The sequence below is a fragment of the Myotis daubentonii genome, chromosome 2 (genome assembly GCF_963259705.1).
Source record: "Myotis daubentonii chromosome 2, mMyoDau2.1, whole genome shotgun sequence".
NCBI lineage: Eukaryota > Metazoa > Chordata > Mammalia > Chiroptera > Vespertilionidae > Myotis > Myotis daubentonii.
The window spans coordinates 49,132,826-49,156,963 of record NC_081841.1 but is presented as its reverse complement, the minus strand read 5'-3'; the positions used below and the strand labels follow the sequence as shown (position 1 = coordinate 49,156,963).

At 43.3% G+C, this 24,138-nt stretch overlaps 1 protein-coding gene across 2 annotated transcripts in view; it reads right to left on the bottom strand.

Annotated features, from left to right (window-relative positions):
• Nucleotides 1-24,138, bottom strand: part of PFKM (phosphofructokinase, muscle) — a 42,764-nt gene that overhangs the window by 12,776 nt on the left and 5,850 nt on the right. Inside the window, exons 1-5 of one of the 2 annotated variants that reach the window (XM_059682687.1) lie at nucleotides 13,444-13,572; nucleotides 9,763-9,855; nucleotides 2,545-2,618; nucleotides 1,667-1,744; nucleotides 140-329 (exon numbers count right to left, since the gene is read on the bottom strand). In XM_059682687.1, the coding sequence (XP_059538670.1) occupies nucleotides 140-329; nucleotides 1,667-1,744; nucleotides 2,545-2,618; nucleotides 9,763-9,847 (427 nt within the window). In that variant the 5' untranslated portion in view covers nucleotides 9,848-9,855; nucleotides 13,444-13,572. Of the gene's footprint in view, nucleotides 1-139; nucleotides 330-1,666; nucleotides 1,745-2,544; nucleotides 2,619-9,762; nucleotides 9,856-13,443; nucleotides 13,573-24,138 lie in introns of those variants that run through there. The other variant, XM_059682686.1, reaches the window with a different exon arrangement.

The window sequence follows — 24,138 nt, the reverse complement described above, 5'->3', positions numbered from 1 at the left end:
AGCTAGTGGGAATTGTAAGCTACGGCAGAAAAAGGAGGACAAAGACGGCCCATTCTGTCTAGGTAACGACTTTCTCCAAGGGAAGGGAAGGGGGGTGTGTGTGCACACACAAACAATACCGATGAGAACAATGTCTCACCCTCTTTCTGGAGGTCATTCAACAAGCCACTCCACTCAGAACGGAAGGTGTCAGCTCCAGTGAGGCTGCCATCACCTCCAATGACACACAGATTGGTGATCCCACGCTTCACCAGGTTGTGGGCAGCTCGGAGTCGTCCCTCTCGTTCCCGAAAGTCCTTGCACCGGGCACTGCCAATCACTGTGCCTCCCTTTGGGGAAGAGAGAGAAGTCAGCTCACCAGATGACACAGCCAAATTTGGGCTTAACATGCTCAGATTCCCCTATTCCAACTCTGTGATGGGCTGACATAACCATGTGGTCCCTGGGAAGTTCCCTGACATCTTTAAGAGTCATTTGTTTCTTTGAAAGGAAAGGGCAACAACGCTGGCTGGTATGTCACGGCATCATTCCTACTTTCTGCTACATCTCTTGGAAGGCTGCTAAGGTCAACCCATTTGGTTGAAGGCCTTGTTATCAACATGATTTTCCTCAAAGAGAATACACAGATGTCTGCTGGCTTTTGAAATAATCTCCACCCTTTGGAAATTCTCCCTACTGGCCTGACATTAAGGATTGCATCATCTCAATGTGCTTGATAGTATCTCCTCTCTCCACCACACTGTGAGTTCTAATTGTAACCTGGTACTGCCAGGCTTTTCCCTTCGCTCTGTGGGATCTATGGTGCTAGTGGAAAGAGCCGCAATACCCAGGTATTCACAGGAAAAATAGCTTTGGATATAGAAAGCCTTAAATTTCCAGGGGTTTACAGATACCCCAAGAGGTAAATACACTTATTTTCAAAAATCATGTAAGCTCCTGATATCCAGAACTTTGGGGCACTGATGGAGACTTCTGGCTCATTCCCAGACCACGTTATGGCAGGCACCATCACTTGCCTAGAACCGTCACTATGCCCTGCACATTAAATTTCTTTCCATGGTGTGGTAAAGGATTGAGGCAAAGGATGGAGATATAAATATAATTTGTAAATTTTTCAGTAAATCAGAAAATGAGTATATAGTAACTTAAAGAATGACTTAAAGGCAAAGGGTTATGGATATGATCGGGGTATTTTTAGTTTTTCGTTTGTTTGGTTGGTTGACTTTAACTCTGAAAGGCTCTCTGGGTTCCTCCCTCCCTTAAATGGTCTGGTTTCAGGCCACCTCATCCCATCACATGAAGACTAGCATATTTCAGCCTTACTTCTGGCTCTGGCTCCAGTCCTCTGGTAAGGTTATTTTCAGGACCAGACCTTCCCTGTGACCCCAGAGCAGGTCTTGCTTACATGCCAGGTCTCCAAGTATTGCCTATGACCTTTATATACAGAGCAAACTGTCCTATGAGCACATCCCCACTCTCTATCCCACTTTAGGAAACCAGGGTGATACTTTCAAATGCAAAGAGTAAAGGTCAAGTATAGCCCCTACCTTGTCACTGAATCCCTTCCCATCACACCACATGGCAGGGAACTGGGGAAACCATGAGCCCAAAGCAGCATGGGGTGAAACAAGGACAAAACATGGGACAAACGTCTTCTAGAACATACCAGCTGAAGCATCATCGAAACGCTCTCCCAGGTGGCTTCCCTGATGTTCTCGCCACCATCCACCAGGCCTTGATAACCCTGTGGGGCACATCAGACCCATTCAGTCTCTGCTAGGCTTCCCCCTAAACTCCCAGGATCAAGACAGGAACCTGGGAAGAGGTTCTCAGAGAATGAAGTCACCTGCTCCCATTACAGATTCCTGGACCAACATAGTCCAACTTTTTCAATACCCTCTTCTGGTTTCTCCCATTTTTTATGTCCTTCCTAATACTTAATCTTAATTCCTCTTGTTCTTGGCTCATCCCATTTCCTCTAATCCGCTTCCCAGGGGAACTAGATAACAGATGGTTTTGGTAACAGTGGAAGAAAAGAAAAGGGGATGTTGGAGGGAGGGAGAGGAATATGACTTGAAAAGACAAGAAGCTATTAAATTTAAGAGAAGACAGCTAGACCTTACCTAAAGAAGAGTGACAAAGAACAAGAGGAAACGAAAGGAAGGGAAACAAAGAGGAATTAGAACCTCAGAAAGTTGGGCAAACTACAGAAATCTAGTGAGACTCTTTCCTCCAACAGCTCTATCTCTGGATATACTCAATTTGCTGTGAAATGCTAACTCATTTCAGCTTCTCTCTCTGTTTTGGAGGGAGGTGGAGGGAAGACAGGTACTTCTTCCTTTAAACTGAACAGGCAACATGAGGACCCGATCCACAGATCCCTGGGTCCTACCATCATTACTGAGGCTGAGAGTGGGGAGGGAGCCAGGACAAATCAGACACAGCAATGTAACTGGAAGGTAAGGAAAGAGAAAGTGGGGAGAGGAAAGGAGCAGGTTAAGCATATAGCAAAAAAAGAAATGGAGAACAAAGTAGAGAACCAACCTCATGGACAAAGAAGACACGGGCACCAGTAAAGATACCAACTCGGACCACAGCCCTGACAGCAGCATTCATTCCTGCAAGGAGAAAAGAAAGAAGTGAGAAAGAGGTTACTTCTAAGAAAAGCAGCCCTGGAATCCAAGATAGGAGACAGTTCTTTCCCCTATTTTATTGTATTTTATTTTGTTTTTAATATTTTATTGATTTCAGAGAGGAAGGGAGAGGAAGAGATAGAAACATCAATAATGAGAAAGAATCACTAATAGGCTGCTCCTTGCCTTCTCCACACTGGGGATTGAGCCTGCAACCTGATCATGTGCCCTGACCAGGAATCGAACCGTGACCTTCTAGCTCATAGGTCAACACTTAACCACTGAGCCACGCTGGCCAGGCTTTTCCCCTATTTTTTAAATATATATATATTTGTATTGATTTCAGAGAAAGGAAGGGAGAGGAAGAGAGAGACAGAAACATCAATGATGAGAGAGAATCATTGATCGGCTGCTTCCTGCACACACCCTGTTGGGGATAGAGCCGCAACTTGGGCATGTGCCCTGATGGGAAATTGAACCATGACCTTCTGGTTTATAGGTTGAAGCTCAACCACTGGGCCACACTTGCTGGCCTAAGCTTTTTTCTAAATCTAGAATATTCCTCTCATCCAAGTCTCAATGTTAATGTAGCTCCAGATACTCACCTCATTTTCCCTCCCCCCAAATCCTATCTTTCCTTGCCAGGGCAATCTAGGGAATAATAATCTTGAATGCTTATTGTATTAGACACTACTAAGTGCTTATCAAACGTCATCTCAATTAATCCCATCCACAACCCTAGAGTTGCCTCCATTTTACAAATTTTGGAAACTGAAGTTCCAAGAGGTCAAGGTCAGAGCTAGTACTCTTAAAAAGCTCAGATTTAAATCCAAGTCCTAAAATACTTAAACCAACACTACTGACCTCCATGCTATGCCCTCCTAATCTCAATGGCTGTCCTAGGTTTTTCTTTGCCTTCTGCACTGAATTTAGACACACATCCAGCTTTGGTAGGCTTTTCAGGACAAAGACATGACTCTCTGAGGCTCAGTGACCTGTCTCCACACATATACAGCTTTTTAGTGTCATTTGAGTTGGTGTATGTTACAATGTGTACCACACAGTTGAGATTCTCTGGCTTATAATGTGAGGAGGGACTCAAGGTGATGGTCAAGGAATCATAGCACCATAAGAGATCAACTTCTTATTCAAGATATTCCAGTATGTATTTTTGTTTCAATCTAAAATCTACTTGCATCTTCCTTAACCCTACCTGGGGAAATACCATCTACCAGTGAGCACTAGAGAAGCCAGAATCCATCACAAACTACTGCATAACCCAAAGCTCTCTGGAAAGGAAGAGAATCAAAAAGACCAGAATGGCCCTAACCGGTTTGGCTCAATGGATAGAGCATCGGCCTGCGGACTCAAGGGTCCCAGGTTCGATTCCGGTCAAGGGCATGTACCTTGGTTGCGGGCACATACCCAGCAGGGAGTGTGCCAGAGGCAGCTGATCGATGTTTCTCTCTCATCAATGTTTCTAACTCTCTATCCCTCTCCCTTCCTCTCTGTAAAAAAGCAATAAAATATATTAAAAAAAAAAAAAAAAAAGACCAGATGTCTTCTTCTGGTTGGTGTTTTATTTTTTAGGCTGATATGGCTGTAAGCTCCAAATCATATTGGAGGTCCATTCACTCATGGAACAAATATTTATTGAATACACATCATGTTCCTGGCACTATGTAGGCACTGGGGATATAGCAGAGAAGAACACAGAGTTAGGGGATATAGGGATAAAGTGCTTGGTAATGGTCCTTAAGACCTGTGAAGAATTATAATATGGTGACAATATGGGTCCCTATGAAGGAGATTTGTACAAAGTGCAGTGGGAACAAGGAGAAGGAGCATTTCAGCTGCTAGGAGGAAGTCTGGGAATGCTGTACAGAAAAGACTATTTGTGCTGAGACCTAAAGGATAATTTTTCATTTAACCTTTTTGTCAGGTGGACAATTTGGGGGGAAATGTCCCAGGCAGGGAGAATAACACAAATAAAGGCGAGTTTCAATGAATAACCTTAGGAAATTCAGTATTATAAAGAATAAAATATAAAATAGGAAGTGGTGAGCGATGAAGCTGCACAGGTGGGCAGGCACCTGTGTATGAGAAAGTGGCCTTCATTCTGTAGGCCAGTGTTTGACTAAGGATCCATGGGTAATGCTCTTGCGGGCATGGGCACTTCTTTTGGGAGAAGGTCCACAGCTTTCATTTGATTCTTAAAAGGATCTGTGACCAAAAAATAAATTTATAGACTATGGAGAATCATTGAAGCACCGTGACAGTAGAGGGATAGGTTGAGATCGACATATCAGAAGATGGCTTTGGCAATGTGGAGGACAGACTGAAAAAGAAATCGCTAGGATTAGATGGCCACCAGATAGCCTAGAAATCACTAGGATGGCCATCAAATAGCCTAGACAAAAAAATGATGAGGTTCTAGACTGAGAGAGTGACATTTGTTGCAAAACAGAGATACTGGACAGGAGACACTCAGGAAACAGAAGCAATAGGACTTATATCTAATCAGCAATGTGATTAGATTTCCAAGTTTTGTGGAAGAAGAGGAAATGCCCATGACTGACTTTCACAAAGGGTAAATTGCGTGCAGTTAACTGAGCAGACGCAGGTTTTGATTTGGGAAGATGGGGTGGGGATGACACACTCATATTTTGAGTTGAGTTCCTGCGGGACAGCGTGTGAACTTGGAAGAGACTGTCTCAAGAGACTATGAAGAATTGGAAGGAAAAGGGCAAGGGAAAAACCCTGAGGAAGAGCAACATTGAAGGAACGGGCAGGGGATGAGGAATCCATGAAGGAAACTCCAAGGAGCAACCAGAACGACTAAAGGAGCCCAGGGCTTAGCAACGGCTTCGAAGCCATAGGGGACAGTTTTAAGACCTGGGAACAGTGTCTAACACTTCTGATAATTAAAATAACAGCCGCAAGGTTGGGCATGCCAACAAGAGGTCATTGGTGAGCACTGATATCAGAGCTTATTTATGACATCACGGAGGCAAAGCCCCGTGAAGGCTAGAGGTCTGAGTTAACACCCTCAAATTGAAGGAATCAAAACTGAAAAGTCTCAAAAAACAACAACACACAAAACAAAACTGAAAAGTCTGTGAAGAGAGGGGGCTTCTCAGAAGCTTTAAGGAAAGCTTGTGTGTGCCCGGCCGGTGTGGCTCAGTGGTTGAGCATCAATCTATGAACGAGGAGGTCAGGGTTCGATTACTCATCAGGGCACATGCCGGGGCTGTGGGCTCAATCCCCAGTAGGGGCGTGCAGGAGGCAGCCAATTAATGATTCTCTCTCTACAGTAATGTTTCTATCTCTTTCTCCCTCTCCCTTCCTCTCTGAAATCAATAAAAATATATTTAAAAATAAATAAATAAGAAAAAGGTTTTAAGTGTAAAGGAAACAACAGATGGTGGGCACAAAATATCCAAGTCCATTGGGCAGGAGAAAAATCCCACAAGGAAAGAAGATTCTTTCTCTTCTCTCCTCCCTCTGCCTTCTTCTTACCTCAACCCTACCAGCCTCTAGAGGTCATCTTTCCCACTTCCAAATGGATAGCTGAGTGTTTTCTTATAAATCAAGTTTTAGGACCCTCTTTGTGTCCCTGGACCTGTGTCTCAAACTCCTAGTTCCCTAGACATCACAGACTAGGATGTATAGATAGTTTATACCAGGGAGTCCCAGTAATTCTTTGGACTCTGCTATCCAAACTCAGTGGCCTATTCTGGCCCCAGGCCAGTCCTGGCCAGGGTCCCCTTGGCTGTTCCATGTTGTCCTAAATAGCTCTCTATGAGCAGCTGTCTGACCTATTAGAAGCAAGATGAAGGATAAGATTACAGGCAGCATCCAGGGGGGTATTCTGGGTACAGCTAGGAGGGGCTCTGGAGAACGTCAGAAGCATGCAATTTTTTAGAGTCTCCAATTACAGCCTGCTGCAAAGAGGCTTTGGGAAAAATAACTATGAGTGATGGTTCTCTACAAGATAGAAATAAAACTAATATATGACTTGATCACTATCTTTTTTAAAGCGGAAAATAAAATGTTTCTTTCTACCTTAACTGAACTTTGAATAAGAGAAAAATTATTTAACTCCAAATAAGAGGACTAAATGTTTGTTAGATGTGAATTACTCTTTCTGATGAATATGTTACTGAAAATTATAACTCCTAGAATAGCAATCAGAGAGGTAATAGAATCCCTGCTCTTGTAAACATGTAAAAATAGAATGAACATGCATTTAAATGAACTGCCTAGCACTGGCTGGTTGCTCAGTGGTTAGAGCATTGGCCCACAGGCTGAAGGATCTTGGGTTTGATTCCCAGTCAAGGGCATGTACCTCAATCCCTAGCTCTGAGCGGGACACTAAGCAGGAGGCAACCAATTGATGTGTCTCTCTTACTTCATGTTTCTCTCCCTTCCCCTCCCCTTCCCCTTCCCCTTCCCCTTCCCCTTCCCCTTCCCCTTCCCCTTCCCTTTCCCCTTCTCCTCCCCTCCCCTCCCCTTCCTCTCTCTCTCTCTCTCTCTCTCTCTCTCTCTCTCTTTCTTCCCCCACCCCCTCGCCCCTTCCTTCCACTTTCTCTAGAAAAAAAAAATCCTTATTTCTCGGGTGAGGATTAAAAAATATAATAATAATAATAATAATAATAATAATAAATTAATTAAATGGATTGCCAGTCTGAAGACAGAGGGCTAGAGCAGATGACTGAGGTCCTTTCCGACAGAAGATGCCGATTTCCTAAGGCCACTGTGGCATGGTTTAGGGGCGCAGGGCTGGGAAGAGAATTAGGATTTAGTATCTAATCAGCCCAACTTTCGAGCTCAGGATGTCTCCTCACTCCTGGCCACTTTTCTACTTTAAGAGGTTACTAGCTTTGCTAAGGCTCAGGGAATGACAGAGCTATGACTTCCATGGATTTTACAGAGCCCAACCTCACTTTCCCATGTGACCCTAGCCTCCAGGGGAAACACACTTCTGTGCTCTCTCCCTGAGAGAATAGGTACCGGTAAACTTATCCCTGGGCAGGCCGCCTCTGTATCTGAGCTGCTCCTTCAGTTGGGACCTCTCAGCTCTACTGTGACTTTTCTGCTTTGCTTCCCCGCCTTCCTAGAATTTCATCCTCTACCACGCTTGGTGCCTAATGCTATGCGCCTGTGATATTATGTGGACTCACAGTGAGACATCTCCCTGGGTACATGGGTCCTGTCATAGGATCCCATGGGCCTTGTCCTCGGTGGGCCTTCCGGAAATCAGCCTGTCAACAGCCCCTGCCTTCACGGAGGATGACCCTCCCCTTCACACAGGTTTAACACAGGGGTGGTCATCTCTAGAACAGGAGGGTCTCTCTGCTCAGGAGCAGAGGCCGAAAGGGCTCTGTTGCTCTTAGACCCACGTTAAATCCTAAGCCTTTTTTCCCCCTCTTACTTCTTTCCCTTTCCAGAGAGATCTTCTTTTTCATAATTTCACAACTCTGTGTGACTCACTTGGGACTTTTACCAGGTCCTCATTTTCGATAGTCTGACCCATTCCACAGGCCATCCTACCCAAGTTTTAGGATCAACACTCAAAGTTTATGTTGAAGAGCTCAGTACTGGCACAGGATTCTTTCCAGGAGAGAAGAGTGAAGCGGCAAGAGTCAGGTCAACAGTCTCTACAGCCTCAACTTGGGCTCTGCATTCTAATCTCCCCACTATTCCTAAACCCGGGCTTCTGTGCCCCCCTTCCTCAGCTTCCTCATTCTAGCATTCTCCTATTCATAATATATATCCAACTATAACTAAATAAGTGTTAGTTTAAAAAGATGCTTAAAGTCTAGCATACTAATAAGAAGGACCATTATGCAAAGACAATGTGTGACTTCTTCATGAATGTAGCCCTAGTGCTTAGCATCCTGCTTGGCACACGGCAGATGCTCAATTATTCACTTTATTTAATTAGTAATACATTTATTGAGTACTTACTATGTATCAGGCACTGTTCTAAGCACTTCAGCTGAATGAAGAGTTCAGTTTCTTGAAATCTATTTTCTCTGTGAAGTTTTCCCTGGTTAATCCTATCTTTTCATTGTATAAGCGGAGTCTACTGGGTTAAGCCCACTTGATAATTGCTATTTATGTGTCCTACATAGGCGTTCTAGTAATGTATGACATCTTTTCTCATTAAACTGTAAGTTCCCAAAGGAAATCACCTTCTTTACAACATATAAGACAGGGCTCTATACAAAGTGCGTGCTTACCACAAAGTCTCAGAAAGCCTAGGGAGAGTGGTGCAGAGGAAGGGGACACTAGCTGAAATCTCTTTCTTTCTCTTTCTCATCACAGTCTCCGTGTCCTGGTGTCCCTTTCAAAGAGATTCTGCCTCTCTTCAATGTATTAAGTTAGAATATACAAGATCATCAAAGGAGGGGAAAAAGTAAAATAAATCACAAATCCCCTATCTCCCACTTCATTTTCCATAGTCCTGATTTTTCTTATACGTAACTCAGAAATGGGTTCCCTCTGGCTTTCTGCCCACTGCCCACCCCACCATGGATCTGCATTGAATGACTGCTGCTGTTCTGTGTGTTCAAGGGCTAAAGGGATGGAAGGGGAGGAATGCCAGAGAAAACAGAGAATGGAGCAGAACTCTGCCTCGTAGAAGGACATGTGCTGTAAGAGTGAGGTGCCTGACCCTGGTCAGTGCAGGAATTCTGTAGGCATCAGAGTTAATCCTGAAGCTCTAGCTGGAGCCCACCAAATACCAATTCTGGGTCTCCTCCTTTTCCCAACATTCCCACGGTACTTGAAGTGAATCTATTTACTGCCTCCTCAGTCGCTTTATATCATCAGTCCCTTTCTTTCCAATGTTCTTTGAGACAACATCAGTCTTTTAGGTACCAAAGGACCAAAATGGACCACATCTTCAGAGAAATTTGGAAAGAAGTTTTATGAAGATTTAGGTAAATAAAAGTAGAGAAAATAAAATCCAAAGCAGTTGAGAGATTTTTAGGAAAACCCAAGATTCCAGTGTGAATCTGTAACAGGAGGATAGTTCATTCTACAGGCTAAGGGGAGTCAAGAAGCTCAAGGGGGCCCATCAGCCATGTTTTTATCTCTAACCAAGCAGGGCCCTCCTCCTTACCTTGGGCATCTCCACCAGAGGTTAACACGGCGATGGCTTTGCCGACCCCCAGGGTTCTGGCTGCATGATGCTCTTCATGGGTCATGATCCAGTCTAGAATGCAAATAGTGACCAGTTAAGACACAGCTGGACCAGGGTGCTATGAGCTCTGGAAGTGGCTGTTAAACTGGACAGAGCCACTTCAGTCAGGTTCTCTCACTAAACGGAGTCTGGGCTTTGCAGCCTGAGAGCTTGAACTTCTTCCAAAAGAGAGGCACACACCCCCAGAGTGACAAGCTGAAATGTCACAGTCATCAAGCCGGAGACCACAAAAGTCCTGGCTGATCCTGCCAATTGGAGCCTATTTGTAGAATAAGCAAAGGTCAAGGAGAAGAGCAATTGACTGGGCAGAAATGAAAAAGGAAGGAGAAAGTTAAGTCAGCCTTAGGGATCCTTCCTTTTAATGAAGGGAAGGGCTGTTGCAGAGCATAGGAATCAGATGAGACCCAGCAAAGTGAAAGCAGAAAAACGAAGATAGGTTGGATTATGGTTAAGATTAGGGCTGGGTGTTATAGAATTGGGCTAAGTGGAAACTGGACTTTAAGGTTTAAAGGTGCATTAGAACTTGGGCATGTTAACAGTGTCAGGCTAAGGAATGGTTAGCAGCCATGGGCAAATTACGGCCTGCAGGCCGGATTCGGCCCGTTTGAAATGAATAAAACTAAAAAAAAAAAAAAAAAAAAAAGACCGTACCGTACCCTTTTATGCAATGATGTTTACTTTGAATTTATATTAGTTCACACAAACACCCCATCCATGCTTTTGTTCTGGCCCTCCGGTCCAGTTTAAGAACCACTGTGGCCCTCGAGTCAAAAAGTTTGCCTACCCCTGGGTTAGGGACTTACTTTTTACTATTATTTTTTAAATATTTATTTATTAAATTTATTGGGGTGACATGGGTCAACATGAACATACACGTTTTCAGGTGTGGGTTTCTATGCTACAAGATCTGTATATTGCACCATGTGCCCACCACCCAAAGTCAAATCTTCTGCCATCATCATATAGTTAGGGGCTTTCTATGGTTTTTCCAATCCCCCTCAGGCTCTTCACCTCCTGAACATGTCTTGATCCTTTGTCTTCAGCCCTTGCCCCTCACACTACATACAATCAAAGAAGAAGAATAACACAAAATCACTGTCACACATACTCAAATATGTGCACACAACATGTGAGCACCTTCATATTTTTGTCTTTGGGGCTTATCTCTCTCAAAGGAACACATAAGACATACTTTTGTGTCCATAAAATGCCAATGGAATCATCATTCTCCCAGTTATCCAGGCTCAAATCTTATATTTTAAAATTTATTTCCTCCTTACTCTCAGAATCAAAAGTTACCAAATCCTCTTATTCTCCCTTCTTTTTTTTTTTGTTAATACCCATCTGAGGATATTTTTCCATTGACTTTTAGAGAGAGTGGAAGAGGGAGGGAAAGTCAGAGAGAAACACATCGACTAGTTGCCTCCTGCACGAACCCTGACCAGAGCCTGGGCCAGGGAAGGGGGGGGGGGGGCACCTGCAACCAAGGTACATGCCCTTGACCAGAATCTACTGAGCCAAACCGGCTAGGGCTCTCCCTTCTTATTATCACTCTAGTCTCTTCTATCCTCACTGCCTCTTTCCATCTGAATTGCCTACCACAATAGCTGGTCTCCCTCTCCTTGTGTTTCCCTTGTCCACTCTATTAGAGACACAAAATACACCTCCATGGAAGGTGATAGGCCTCTGAGGCCTCAGTGGAGAGAAGAGTCACTCACATGAACAGTGGGTGATGACCTTTAAGCACAAATCATGTTTCTGCTGTGCATCTGGGAAAATAGGGTAACTGCCGATAAAGACATAGGTCACATAAACACAGATCCACACACTTGCCAATAAAATGCATGCAATGAGACTCATGAAGACATACATTCACACAGAGTGTTATTAAGAGACACAGATTCACAGACATACTTCATATGATCAGCGCTGACAGATAAGTCCAGACTTCTTGGGTTGGCATTCAAAACTTCCAAGATCTAGCCCTTGCCTAGAGCTTGAACCTTTGCTCCCACGAATTGTTTCATCGTCACCTGAATAATGCTTTGCTCCTTCCCACTTCTGCGCCTGGACACACTGCATTCCTTTTCCAGAAGCTATGCAGTTCCTTATTGATCTGTGGGCCTGTTCCACAGGTCAATATCCTGCTCCATCCTGTAAGACCCATCTTAGCTGCACCCCTATCAAACCTATTTGGCCTTCACTGATGACCAGAGGTCAAGGAAGGCTCCTTTTCGGACCTCCTCTAGTCTCATATTGTCCGGACCTGGATCATTCGTGTAGCACTTAATTACAACTTTCTGTAGTATTGTAATGCACATCATTTATTGAAAAGAAGGTTAGACTAGATCAGGGGTCAGACGCAAATTACAACCCATAGGCCAAATCCAGCCCTTCTCATTTTAAAATGGTTGAAAAAACAATTTCATGACATGTGAAAATTATATGAAAATGTAATTTCAGTGTCCATACCACTCTCATTCTTTCATGTATCATCTATGACTGCTTTTGTGCTACAACAAGAGAATATTAGTAGATCATTGCAACAGAGACCAGATGCCCTGCATAGTCTAAAATATTTACCATCTGCCTTTTTACTGAAAAAGTTTACAGCCCCCTGAACTAGATGATTACTAAAGTCATTTTCCCTGACTAGACTAAAAACTCACCCAGGGAGGGTTCATGTCCAGTTCTTAAAACTCTCCCACAGCCTGCCAAAGTCTAGCGAAGTCTATGCACGTAACAGGAGTTCAACAAATACTTGTTGAAAGCATTAGTGAACTTACGAACAACACAAAATGCACACAAATATGTGAAAAATTTTAAATATGTTCAGATACAGATATAGCTTCATATTATCTGTACTTCTAACACATACAGCTACAAAAAGGACCAAAGAAACCAAATGCTAAAAGAAATATAAACACGTGGATAGAGACTATCTCCTATTTAACATTCACATCCAAATGTCTACTGTTCTCAAAAAAGGAAGGACTAAGTGGCTGGTGCAAATAGGAAAGTAAAAATTTGGAAAGAAAAGACCAAAACACCTGAAGGCTTCAGTGAGGGAGAGAATTCACCATAGCAAGGAGGTTAGTAGTGCTGATCACACAAAAAAACTGCTCAGCTTCTTCTGCATGTCTAAGTTATACAGGCACAGGACACAGAAATGCACGCAGATTCAAACAGAAGCATCCTGTATAGATCCACAGTGACACACACGTAAAAATAAAGAAATATTAAAACCTAAACATAAAATCACGTGTGCAGAGAAGCAGGAGGGAGGGAATAGGAGTCAGCATCGTAGGTGCACTGATTTGAATTGGGTGAGTGCCAGGATAGGAGCCTACCAGCCAAGAGCCACAAGGTCCGAGCACCTTGCACCCATCCCCGATTCCCAGGGAACGGGCTGTGCGTGGGAGCCCAGGGGCTTAGGGTTCTTCATGACTGCTCTACCCATCCCCCTCTGGTTTCTGATGCCACACCACCTCTTCTTCCCCTGCTGCTCCTTTCCGTTCTCCCCGCCGCCTCCTCCCAGAACGGTCATTTCCACGTCGCTCTCAGCTTTCCCCTCGCCTGATACCCAAGGGCCCCTCTTGCCTTTTTGTTCTAGCTCTTCTCGGACGCGGCTTGCTTGCACACTGTCCTTGGAGAAGGGGGGAGGGGAGCTTGGCGAACAAGGGGAGGAGCCAGGTGGAGGCACCAGGGAGGAGAAGGAGGCGAGGCTTCCCAACCTCCACTGGCAGAGGCCGGCCAAGAGGCTCCGCCTCCTCCTGCTCGCCTCCCTCCTCCTCCCTCTCCCGCTATGAACGCTGCTCAGATGTGACAAGGGCTTTAGTTTCTTCACTCTCCAGAGAGTTCTCGGGCCCCCACACCGCTCTCGGGAGCCATCAGCTCCTGTAGACAGTAGGAATCAGAAATTATTTAGTTGCTTCTCTTGCTGTCAGCAGAGACAACTTTTCTCCTAGCCCGGACTCTCCGAGACTTACTGCATTCTAGCATCCTCGGCAACTAACAGTCACCCCTCCCTCTGGCCCTATCTATGGTCTCCCACCTCTCTCTGAGCGAACACTTACTGGAAGGCTGTGTGCCAGGGTTTAGGTGCTGAGAGATGAAAAGATAAATGAAACAGAGTCCCAGGCCTCGAGGAACATTCAACACTGGCATTTACTATAGAGGGACCTCGAACACTCCCTTTACATGTGCGTTACCTTTCTCAGAGAAATACAGGACAGTCAGCTACGGATGGGAGTTCCAAGAGCCAAGACCCCTGCCGGGATAGCCCTGTCCAAGTCTGCAGTAGAAGAGGGTGCAGGACTCTGGCGGCGAAGCCAGCGTACCCTTTGGGCTACAAAGCAAAGCGGATCCCCCTGGGAACATTCATTGGTCAAGTACTCCCAGAGCAACCGGTGCATCCTGCACTCAGATCCCCTTTGCTCCTTCCTCTGCTCCACCCACGTCTTTGCGTCGGTGCCTCTCCTCAGTCGTCTCTTTTCTTGCGGTTTCCACAGCCCAGTCTAGCTTACTTTTGTTTCTGCCCCTACACCCTCTGGCCACAAATGATAGGAATGCAAGTCATTAGGAGATAAAACCATTGGCGACACAAAATTAACTTTTGTGCTGCAAATGTTACCATCAAAAAACTAAAAAGACAACTCATTAGAAGGAGAATAAAACTTTGCAAATCATATATCTGATAAGGGACTGGTGGACATCCAGAATATATAAGTAACTCTTGCAACTCAATAATAAAGAGTTAATAACCCACACTAGCTGGATTGGCTCAGTGGATAGAGTGTCGGCCTGGGGACTGAAGGGCCCCAGGTTCTCTTCCCATCAAGGGCACCTGTCCGGTTGCTGGCTGAGTCTCCAGTGGGGGGAGGGGGAGGTGCAGGAGGCAGCTGATCAATAATTCTCTCTCATCACTGATGTTTCTCTCTCTCTCTCTCTCTCTCTCTCTCTCTCTCTCTCTCTCTCTCTCTCTTCTGCTCTGAAATCAATAAAGTATTTTTTAAAAAAGGTAATAACCCAATTTAAAAATGGGTAAAAGATCTGAACACTTACCTCATCAGAGAAGACATAGAGATGTCAAATAAACATGAAATGATGCTTAACACCATATGTCATTTGGGAACTGCAAATTAAATTGGTGCGATACTACCACCTGTTACAATGGGTAAAAAACAAAAACCCTGACAATACCAAATACTGACAAGAATGTGCAGGCAATTCTCATTCTCTGTTGGTAAAAATGCAAAATGGTCAAGTCACTTTAAAAGACAGTTTGGCAGTTTCTTACAAAGCTAAAATAGTCTAACCACATGATCCAGTGATTACCCAAATGAGTTGAAAAGTACATTCACACAAAAACATGAACATGAATGTTTATAGCAGCTTTATTCCTAATTGCAAAAAAACTGCAAGCAACCAAAATGTCCCCTAAAAGGTGAGGATACACAAACTGTGGTGCATCTGTACAATGAAATATTCCGCGATAAAAAGAGAAAATACAGAAAATCTAGCTAGGAATGGGAATACCAAGAGGTAAGACCTCCCCACCTTGATATGACCCCTTGAGCCAAGAAAAGAATGGAAGAAACTTACATATATATTGCTTAGTAAAAAGAGCCAGTCTGAAAAGGGTATATACTGTATGATTCCAACTTACATTACATTGTGGAAAAGGCAAAACTATACAGAGAGTAAAAAGCTTAGTAGTTGCCACGGGCTTGGAGTACAGAGGGAAGGATAAATAGGTCCAGAACAGGGGATTTTTAGAGCCGTGAAGTTAATCTGTATGATGTTACAGTGGGGCCTTGACTTAACAGTGTCCCGACTAACGAGTTTTTTGAGATACCAGCTGTCTCTCCGCTGATTTTTTGCATTGAGTTGATAGAGTAATTTGAGTTAACAAGTTTCTTAAGGAGCTCGGTCTCGGAACGAATTAAACTTGTAAGTCAAGGCCCCACTGTATAATGATGATTACACTACATCATGACTGTCAAACTTACAGAACTGTACAATACATAGAGTAAACTTTCATGTAAACTATAGGCTTTAGTCGATAATAATGTATCAATATTGGTTCATCAATTGTAACAAATGTACCACACTAGTGCAAGATGTTAATCATAGGGGAGACTGAACAGAGGAGAGAGGATATATGGAAACTCTGTACAATCTGCTGAATTTTCTGTGAGCCTAAAATTGCTCTAACAAATAAAATTGTTAATCTAAAAAGTATATTCTGTTCATTGAATATAAAAAAGTTGTGATATTAAAAACAAACAAACATAATGGGCAAGGGTTTGAATAGATATTTCTCTAAAGAGGAGATACAAATAACCAATGAACACATGGAAAGGTTCTCAACATCACTAATCATTAGGGAAATGCAAATCAAAACCACAATGAGATTTCCTTTTACACCTATTAGGATGGCTATTAAACAGAAAGAAAGAAAAAGGAGCCCTATCCTGTTTGACCCAGTGGATAGAGTGTCGGCCTAAGGACGAAGAGTCCCGGGTTTGATTCTGATCAAGGGAACATACCTCAGTTGCAGGCTCCTTCCTGGCCCAGGCCCTGGTCAGGGCTCATGCAGGAGGCAACCAGTTGATGTGCTTCTCTCACATAGACATTCTCTCTGTCTTTCCCTCTCTCTTCTACTCTCTCTAAAAATCAATGGAAAAATATCGTTGGGCCAGGATTTTTTTTTTTTTAAAGGAGCGCATTGATCTGTGAACCAGGAGGTGATGGTTTGATTCCTGGTCAGAGCATATGCCCAGGTTGTGGGCTCCATCCCCAGTGTGGGGCATGCATCAATGATTCTCTCTCATCATTCTATGTCTTGCCCTCTCCCTTCCTCTCTCTGAAATTTATTTTAAAAAATATATTTTAAAAAAAGGAAAACAAATGTTGAAGAGCATGTGGAGAAATTAAAATCTTTGTAGATTAGCCAATATGGAAAACAAGTTGGCAGTTTCTCAAAATGTTAAACATGGAGGATGCTCATTAGCAATTTTATTCATAATAGGCAAAAATAAAAATAAAAAATGGAAGCAGCCCACATGTCCATAAACTGATGAGTGGATAAATAAAATGTGTCATATCTATACAATTGAATGTTACGTGGCAATTAGAAGAATGAAGTACTAATACATGCTACAACATAGATGAGCTTTGAAAACATTATGCTAAGTGGAAGAAGCCAGTCACAAAAACCCACATATATAATTCCATTGATATGAAATGTCCAGAATAGGCAAACCTATAGAGATAGAAAGTAGATTCGCAGTTATATTACTCAGGGCTGCAGGGAAACAAGGAGTAACTGCCAATGAGTAAAGGATTTTTTTTTGATGATGATGAAAATGTCCTAAACTTAGAGTGACTGCACAATTCTATGAATATACTAGTAGTAAAAAAATTAAATTGTATACTTATTTTAATGAAGTTGTACTTATCAATTATTTCATGTTGTATGTAAGAAGGCATCATCAACTCAAGGTCATTTTGGTTTTCTCCTATGTTATCTTCTAGAAGCTTTGTAGTTCTGCATTTTACATGAAGTCTAGGACTTGTTTTGAGTTAGTTTTTGTGAAGGGTGGAGTTCTATATCTGGATTCATTTATTATTTTTTTTAATATATTTTATTGATCTTTTACAGAGAGGAAGGGAGAGAGATAGAGAGTTAGAAACATCGATGAGAGAGAAACATCGATCAGCTGCCTCCTGCACATCTCCTACTGGGGATGTGCTCGCAACCCAGGTACATGCCCTTGACCGGAATTGAACGTGGGACCTCTCAGTCTGCAGGGCGACGCTCTATCCACTGAGCCAAACCGGTTTCGGCAATATCTGGATTCATTTATTATTGTGCACATGTCCAATTGTTCCAACACCATTTGTTGGAAAGACTATCTTTGCTCCATTGTATTGTCTTGGCTCCTTTGTCAAAGAATAGTTGCCTATATTTCTGTGGGTCTGTGGCTGGCTCTCTATTCTGTTCCACTGCTCTATTTATTCATTCTTTCACCAGTACTACACTGTTTTGACTACTCGATAGTAAATCTTAAAGTTGGATAGTATCAGGTCTACAACTTAGTTTTCCTTTAATATTGTCTTGGCTCTTCCATATAAGCTTTAGAATTAGTTTGTTGATATCCATAAAATGACTTTCTGGGATTTTGACTGGGATTGCATTGAATCTGTAGATCAAGTTGAGAAGAACTGACTTCTAGACAATATTGAGTCTTCCTATCTGTGAACATGGAATTTATTTATGTATTTATGTATTTACTAGAGGCCCGGTGCATGAAGTTTGTACACGGGTAGGGCCTGTAGGCCTGGCCAGTGATAGGGCTTATTTATGGGGCAACTGGTGGGGTGATGATCGGAGGCAGAGCTGGCACCCTCCTTGGCTGGCCTGGTGCCACCAGCTCGCTGGTCCCCACCACCTCTGCCAGTCAGGGCCTGTGTTGAGCGTCTGCCCCCTGGTGGTCAGTGCACATCATAGAGACTGGTCATTCCACCCGTCATTCCTCTGTTCGGTCGATTTGCATGTTAGAGTTTTATTATATAGGATGTATTTATGTATTTATTTTATTTCATTCATCAGTTTTGTAGTTTTCTTCATGAAGATCTTATATATGTTGTTAAATTTATGCCTAATTATTTCACTTTTGGGCTGCTAATAAAATGGTATTTGTGTTTTTAGTTTATAATTCCACATGTTCATTTTTGATATATAGGAAAGCAATTGACTTTTACATATTAACCTACCATGCAAACTTGCTATAGATTTTCTACGTAGATGATCATATCATCTGTGAAAAAAAACAGTTTTATGTTTTCCTTCTCAATCTGTACACTTATTTCATTTTATTGCATTATTGAATTAGCAAGGACTTCCAGTAAAATGTTGAAAAGGAGTGATGAGAGGGAATATCTTTGCCCTGCACCTGATCTTAGTGGAAAAGCTTCAAGTTTTTCGCCAGTATGATGTTAGCTGTAGGTTTTTTGTAATCTTTAGCAAGTTGAGACAGTTCCCCTATATTTCTAGTTTACTGAGAATTTGTTATGATTTAGTGTTGAATTTGTCAAATGCCTTTTCTGCATATATTGATATGATCAAGTGATTTTTCTATTTTGCTTTGTTTACATGATGGATTATATTAATTGATTTTTGAATGTTTGCATTCCTGAGATAAATCCCCTTGGTCATCATGAATAATTCTTTTTATACTTTTTTGGATTTGATTTGCTAATATTTTAAGGATTTTTGTGTTTATGTTCATAAGAGATGTTGATATATAGTTTTCTTGTGATGTCTTTGGTTTTAGTATGATAGTAATGCTGGCCTCATAGACTGTCTTCCACCACTGGAATGTAAGCTCCATGAGGACAGTCCTTGGGCCTAGTTATGAAACCACTGTCTGCACTGGAGAGTTATCTTTAGCTCTAACTGGGAAGGGATGATTCCTGGAGACAGCAGCCTCCACCAGCCACTAATATCAAAAATATCAAAGTTACTGATAAAGAGCACTGGATTAAGACAATGGTTCTCAGTTCCAGTTCAGTAGATTAAGCATCACCTGAATACTTGTCAGAAAAGCAAATTTTGGGCCTACCTTGGACCTACTGAATCAGAAACTCTGGGGGCAGGTGCAGCAGTGGGGGTAACAAGCCCTGCAGGTGATTCTGATACACAATAAGATTTGAGAACCACTGTTCCAGGTTGTGGAGGTCCAAGAACACCATCATGTGGATAATCTACATGTCTCAAAGGCTTAGATGGCTCCTAAACAGTCATTTCCCCCAATTAATATCAACTTCTTGAGAAAGCTAGCTCAGAGAAGAGATCACAGGTAATAAGACGATCCCTACTGCAGGTCAAAGGCACTACTTCAAGTTTTGATTAGGGCAGAGGTAAACAAATTCTTTAGCTGAGATATGCAGCCTCCAGCTTGGAACAGATAATATTTTTCTTTCCTTAAAGAAGTAAACTTTTGGGGATATCAGAGCACAGAAGATAAATAATCATTTTGTAAGACAATCCTGGGAGTCTTCTTCAGATCCGCTAACACCTCATCAAGACTAATGTGGAAGGCTTAGCTGTTTAGTAAGCATATGGGCCAAGGAATATACCTCTATGCTCTTAAATACATTTTCCTGGGTTAATTGAGAGGTAGTTTAATAGGGGATTGCCCAGAGTACAGTGGTCCAAGAGGAAACATAAGATCATCTCTATTAATCAATGAAAGATAAGTGTTCCACAGTTCTACTGGTATGCTTGCAGATTTGACTAGAAGAAAAGCATTATCCACTCAATTATCTTCCAAATTCAATTGACATTATAAGAGTCCTGGGAGTTTTAGCTTTAGGAAAACTCAGGTTCTCTGGAGCTGGTTCTGGAAGGTTGGGGTCAGAAGCTCAAGGTTGAGATTAAGGTAATCTTGGTAGAGACAGAACTCCATTGATTTTCCTTCAACAAAAATGCAGGTTCTTGGATCACTATAACATTGCTTCAATATATGGGGAATCTTGTGTACCTGCTTAGGAAGAACTTGGGCTACGGGGAGCAATCATCTCTACTTATCAGTTGTTCTCACAATATTAGGGTAACTTTGCATCTCAGTCTGCATAAACCACCTACGTATGCGTACACTGTCACAGGAACAGAAGATGGTGGGGCATGGGCAATACTGATGACAGGTAGCCTATATGAAATAAAGAATATGATAGTAAGGTCTTGTGCTTTGGGGAGAAGCTGTGGCACAGATGGCAGATGGGTGTAACTCTGCTATCTTGGCATGATCCTCCATTTGCAGCCCAGAAAGTAGTCTTCTCAAGAGTCACAGGTTACCAACCAAGGCCTGTTGCTCATCAGTGAATAGGAGAGGTTTATGCATAGGAGAGGTTTTTTAAAAAATTATTTATTTTTAATCCCCAGCCAAGGACATGCTTAGAGAGATGAGGGGAGGGAGAAGGAAGGGAAGAGAGAAAGATAAATATCCATTTGTTATTCCACTTATTTATGCATTCATTGGTTGCTCCTTGTATGGGCCCTGATGGGGGATCAAACCCACAATCTTGTCTTATCGGGACAATGCTCTAACCAACTGAGCTACCCGGCCAGAGCAGGAGAGACTTTTGATAGCAGTTGGATCTGCTGGTCCAGAGCCTGGCCCATGAAACTGCCCCTGAACCTTTGTCCTGGAGGTAGTTGTCCCCCATGAGTGGCTATCTGAGAATGCTAACCACCTTTCTTTGCAAAGGTTATGGGCCTACGTGACTCACTCCTTTGCTGTGCTCCAATACAAGATGAAATGCCTTCCTTATGTTGGAAGTTGATCCTCTATTGGCCAGAAAGTGTCTATACCAAGCATGTCAAACTCAAAGGCTAACATGGGCCAAATAAACAAGGTTTAAGTTTATGTGGGCAGCAAAAAAACAAAAGCTTCAATTTTCATAGAAACACAGGTTTATTTCGATATAAACATGCTGAATACAAAGGGCTGGAATAAATGAGTCATCGTTAACATAAAATCATGAAACATTTTAATAAAAATTAGTATTTTTTCTTGAACATTAACTTACCAGACACTGAATAACTGCACAAATTAATAAGTGTAATGCAAATAAACCTACTTTTCTTGTTCTACGAAAGCGAAATATTTCCTGTTGCGCACACCAAACAAGTCAGTCCAAGACGAACGACATGGCAATCGGCTGCTAAAATAATCGCTGCTAGTGTTAGTGGAGAGAGATGGTGCGCCTGCGTGTAAGGCGCATAAGGGAAATGAATGCAACATGATTATAGCGATCAATCATTAGTGAATGGTGTAGTTCGTTATTAATAATTATGTATAAAAGGATATTGTAAAAATTAAGTTAAGAAATTTTTATTAAAACGTTTCTTACATAGTGATATATTGGCTAGGCCGCAAAAATATTTGTTGTGGGCTGCTTGTGGCCCGTGGGCTAGAGTTTGACATGCTTGGTCTATACTGATTGGCAGGGAATTGGAGAAAATTGCAGCTGTAGCTGCTTCCCTGCCAGGTGTATGACTAGAAACAAAATGTTTTCCACTTTTCCAGCTTCTCCATACATAACTTCACTTAGAGCAAGGAGCAGACATCCTGCAGGGAGTCCCTATATATTTTTTTCAGGCTGGCAACAGCGGCAGAGGGACATTGGGCCAGGATTTTGGGGTGTTTGGGCATCAGTAGCTCTGGGCTCACCTCTGCCAATAGAATTGCATTGCCTAGATTTGACAAATGGAGCAAGGCAATGGCATTACCACCACAGCAGGTTACCACTTTTGCCCCTTCCAATCCATCCTCAACCCAGGAGCCAAAATGACCTTTTAAAAACACAGATATGGCCCTCTTTAAAGATCCTGTCACTCTTTAGTGATTTCCCATAGCTCGGGAATGGTAAGACCTAGAAGGTATATTATGATTTGGCTCTAATACAATTGTGTTTTTCTTTTCTTAATAAGTTCTTACTGATTTCAGAGAGAGAAAGGGAGAAATGGATAGAAACATCAATGAGAGAGAATCATCCATCAGCTGTCTCCTGCATGCCCCCTACTGGGGATTGAGCCCAAAACTTGGACATGTGCCCTGACAGGGAATCAAACCATGACCTCCTGGTTGATGCTCAACCACTGAGCCACAGTGGCCGGGCACCAATACAATTTTTATAGTTCATTCTCCAGCTACTCTTCCTCTCACTCATGTTGTATGGGCCTTCTCTATTCCTCCAATGAGCCAAACTCCTTTTCATTTCAGAGCTCACTGTCCCTTTTTTCAGAAAACTCTTCTTCCTTCTTTGCCTGTCTAATGCATACTCATCTCTCAGGTCTTCCTGAGAAAGGGTTTTTCTGACTTCTCAGTCCAGATTAGGTCCCGTTTTATACTTTGATTACATGGTAGGTATTATTTTCCTTCATTGGCCTAGCACCATTCTAATGATCTAACCACTAGAGGCCCAGTGCACAGATTCACGTACTGGTGGGATCCCTCAGCCTGGCCTGCGCCCTCTCGCAATCCGGGACCCCTGACGGGGGATGTAGTAGTGCGCGAAGTGGCAGGTGGCTGGGGAGGAGCCTGAGTCCTGCTCCTGCTCATCCAAGACCCACTGCTGCACCCTAGCCATCACAGCTGCAGCAGGAGAGGCTCATGCACCTCAGCTACGCTCGCCAGCCATAAGCCTGGTGTCTGGTGCCCATTGGTTAGCTGAGTGGCACTCCTGCTGTGGGAGCTCACTGACCACCAGGGGGCAGCTCCTGCATTGAGCATCTTCCCCCTGGTGGTCAGTGTGCATCATAGTAAGTGATCGAACGGTCGACTGGTCAAACGGTTGCTTAGGGTTTTATATATATACTAGAGGCCTAGTGTACGAATTCATGCATGGGTGGGGTCCCTTGGGGTTGGCCTTCGGGGATCTGGCTGAAACCCGCAGTCCAACGCCACCTGCTGCTCCTGCCTGCTGCTCCCACTCATCCTGGCCCCACTGCGCCTGCCTCGGGCTTTGTCCAGTCAGTACCAATCGGGAAAGGCTCATGTTGCCACAGTGGCCGTGAGCCCTGAGTCTGGTGCCCATCTGAAGGGAGGTGAGAGAGGCTGGGACGCAATCGGCCCTCTGGGCAGTCGGTGAGGTGCCCTTGCCAGCCTGGGATCCAGATCTGTCCTGCTAACTTTTGCGCTGGTTGTCGGGAGCCACCTGGCAGAGGCTTTTATATTGTTTCTTCCTGTGGAGCGTCTAGGGAAGGGAAGCGGCGGCAATGCCCGAGGCTTACTTCCAGGAGGCCAGCGGTGCTGTCAGGATTGGGCCTGGCCTGTTCTCTGGAGATTGGACCTGGGAACTATTGAGGGAGTGACTGGCTACCACCAAGCTGGTGGGCCACTGGGAAGGTGGATCAGTCAGCTGAGTGGCGCTCCCGCTATGGGAGTGCACTGAACACCAGAGGACAGCTCCTGCATTGAGCATCTGCCCCCTGGTGGTCAATGTGCATCATAGTGACCTGTCATTTAGTCGTTTGGTCGCTTAGGCTTTTATATATAGAGAAGGCATGTGTGTGTGTGTGTGTGTGTGTGTGTGTGTGTGTGTGTGTGTGATTTGATTACTATCTTACTCCCACAAGACTATAAATTTCATGAGGGTGGGCAATGTATCTATTTTGTTTACAATGCCTGACACAGTGTGTGCAAATTTTCTTGGAAGAAATGAAAAGAAGGAGGGAGAAAAGGAGGGAGGTAAGAAGAAAAGAGGAAATGTCATAGGGAAGCA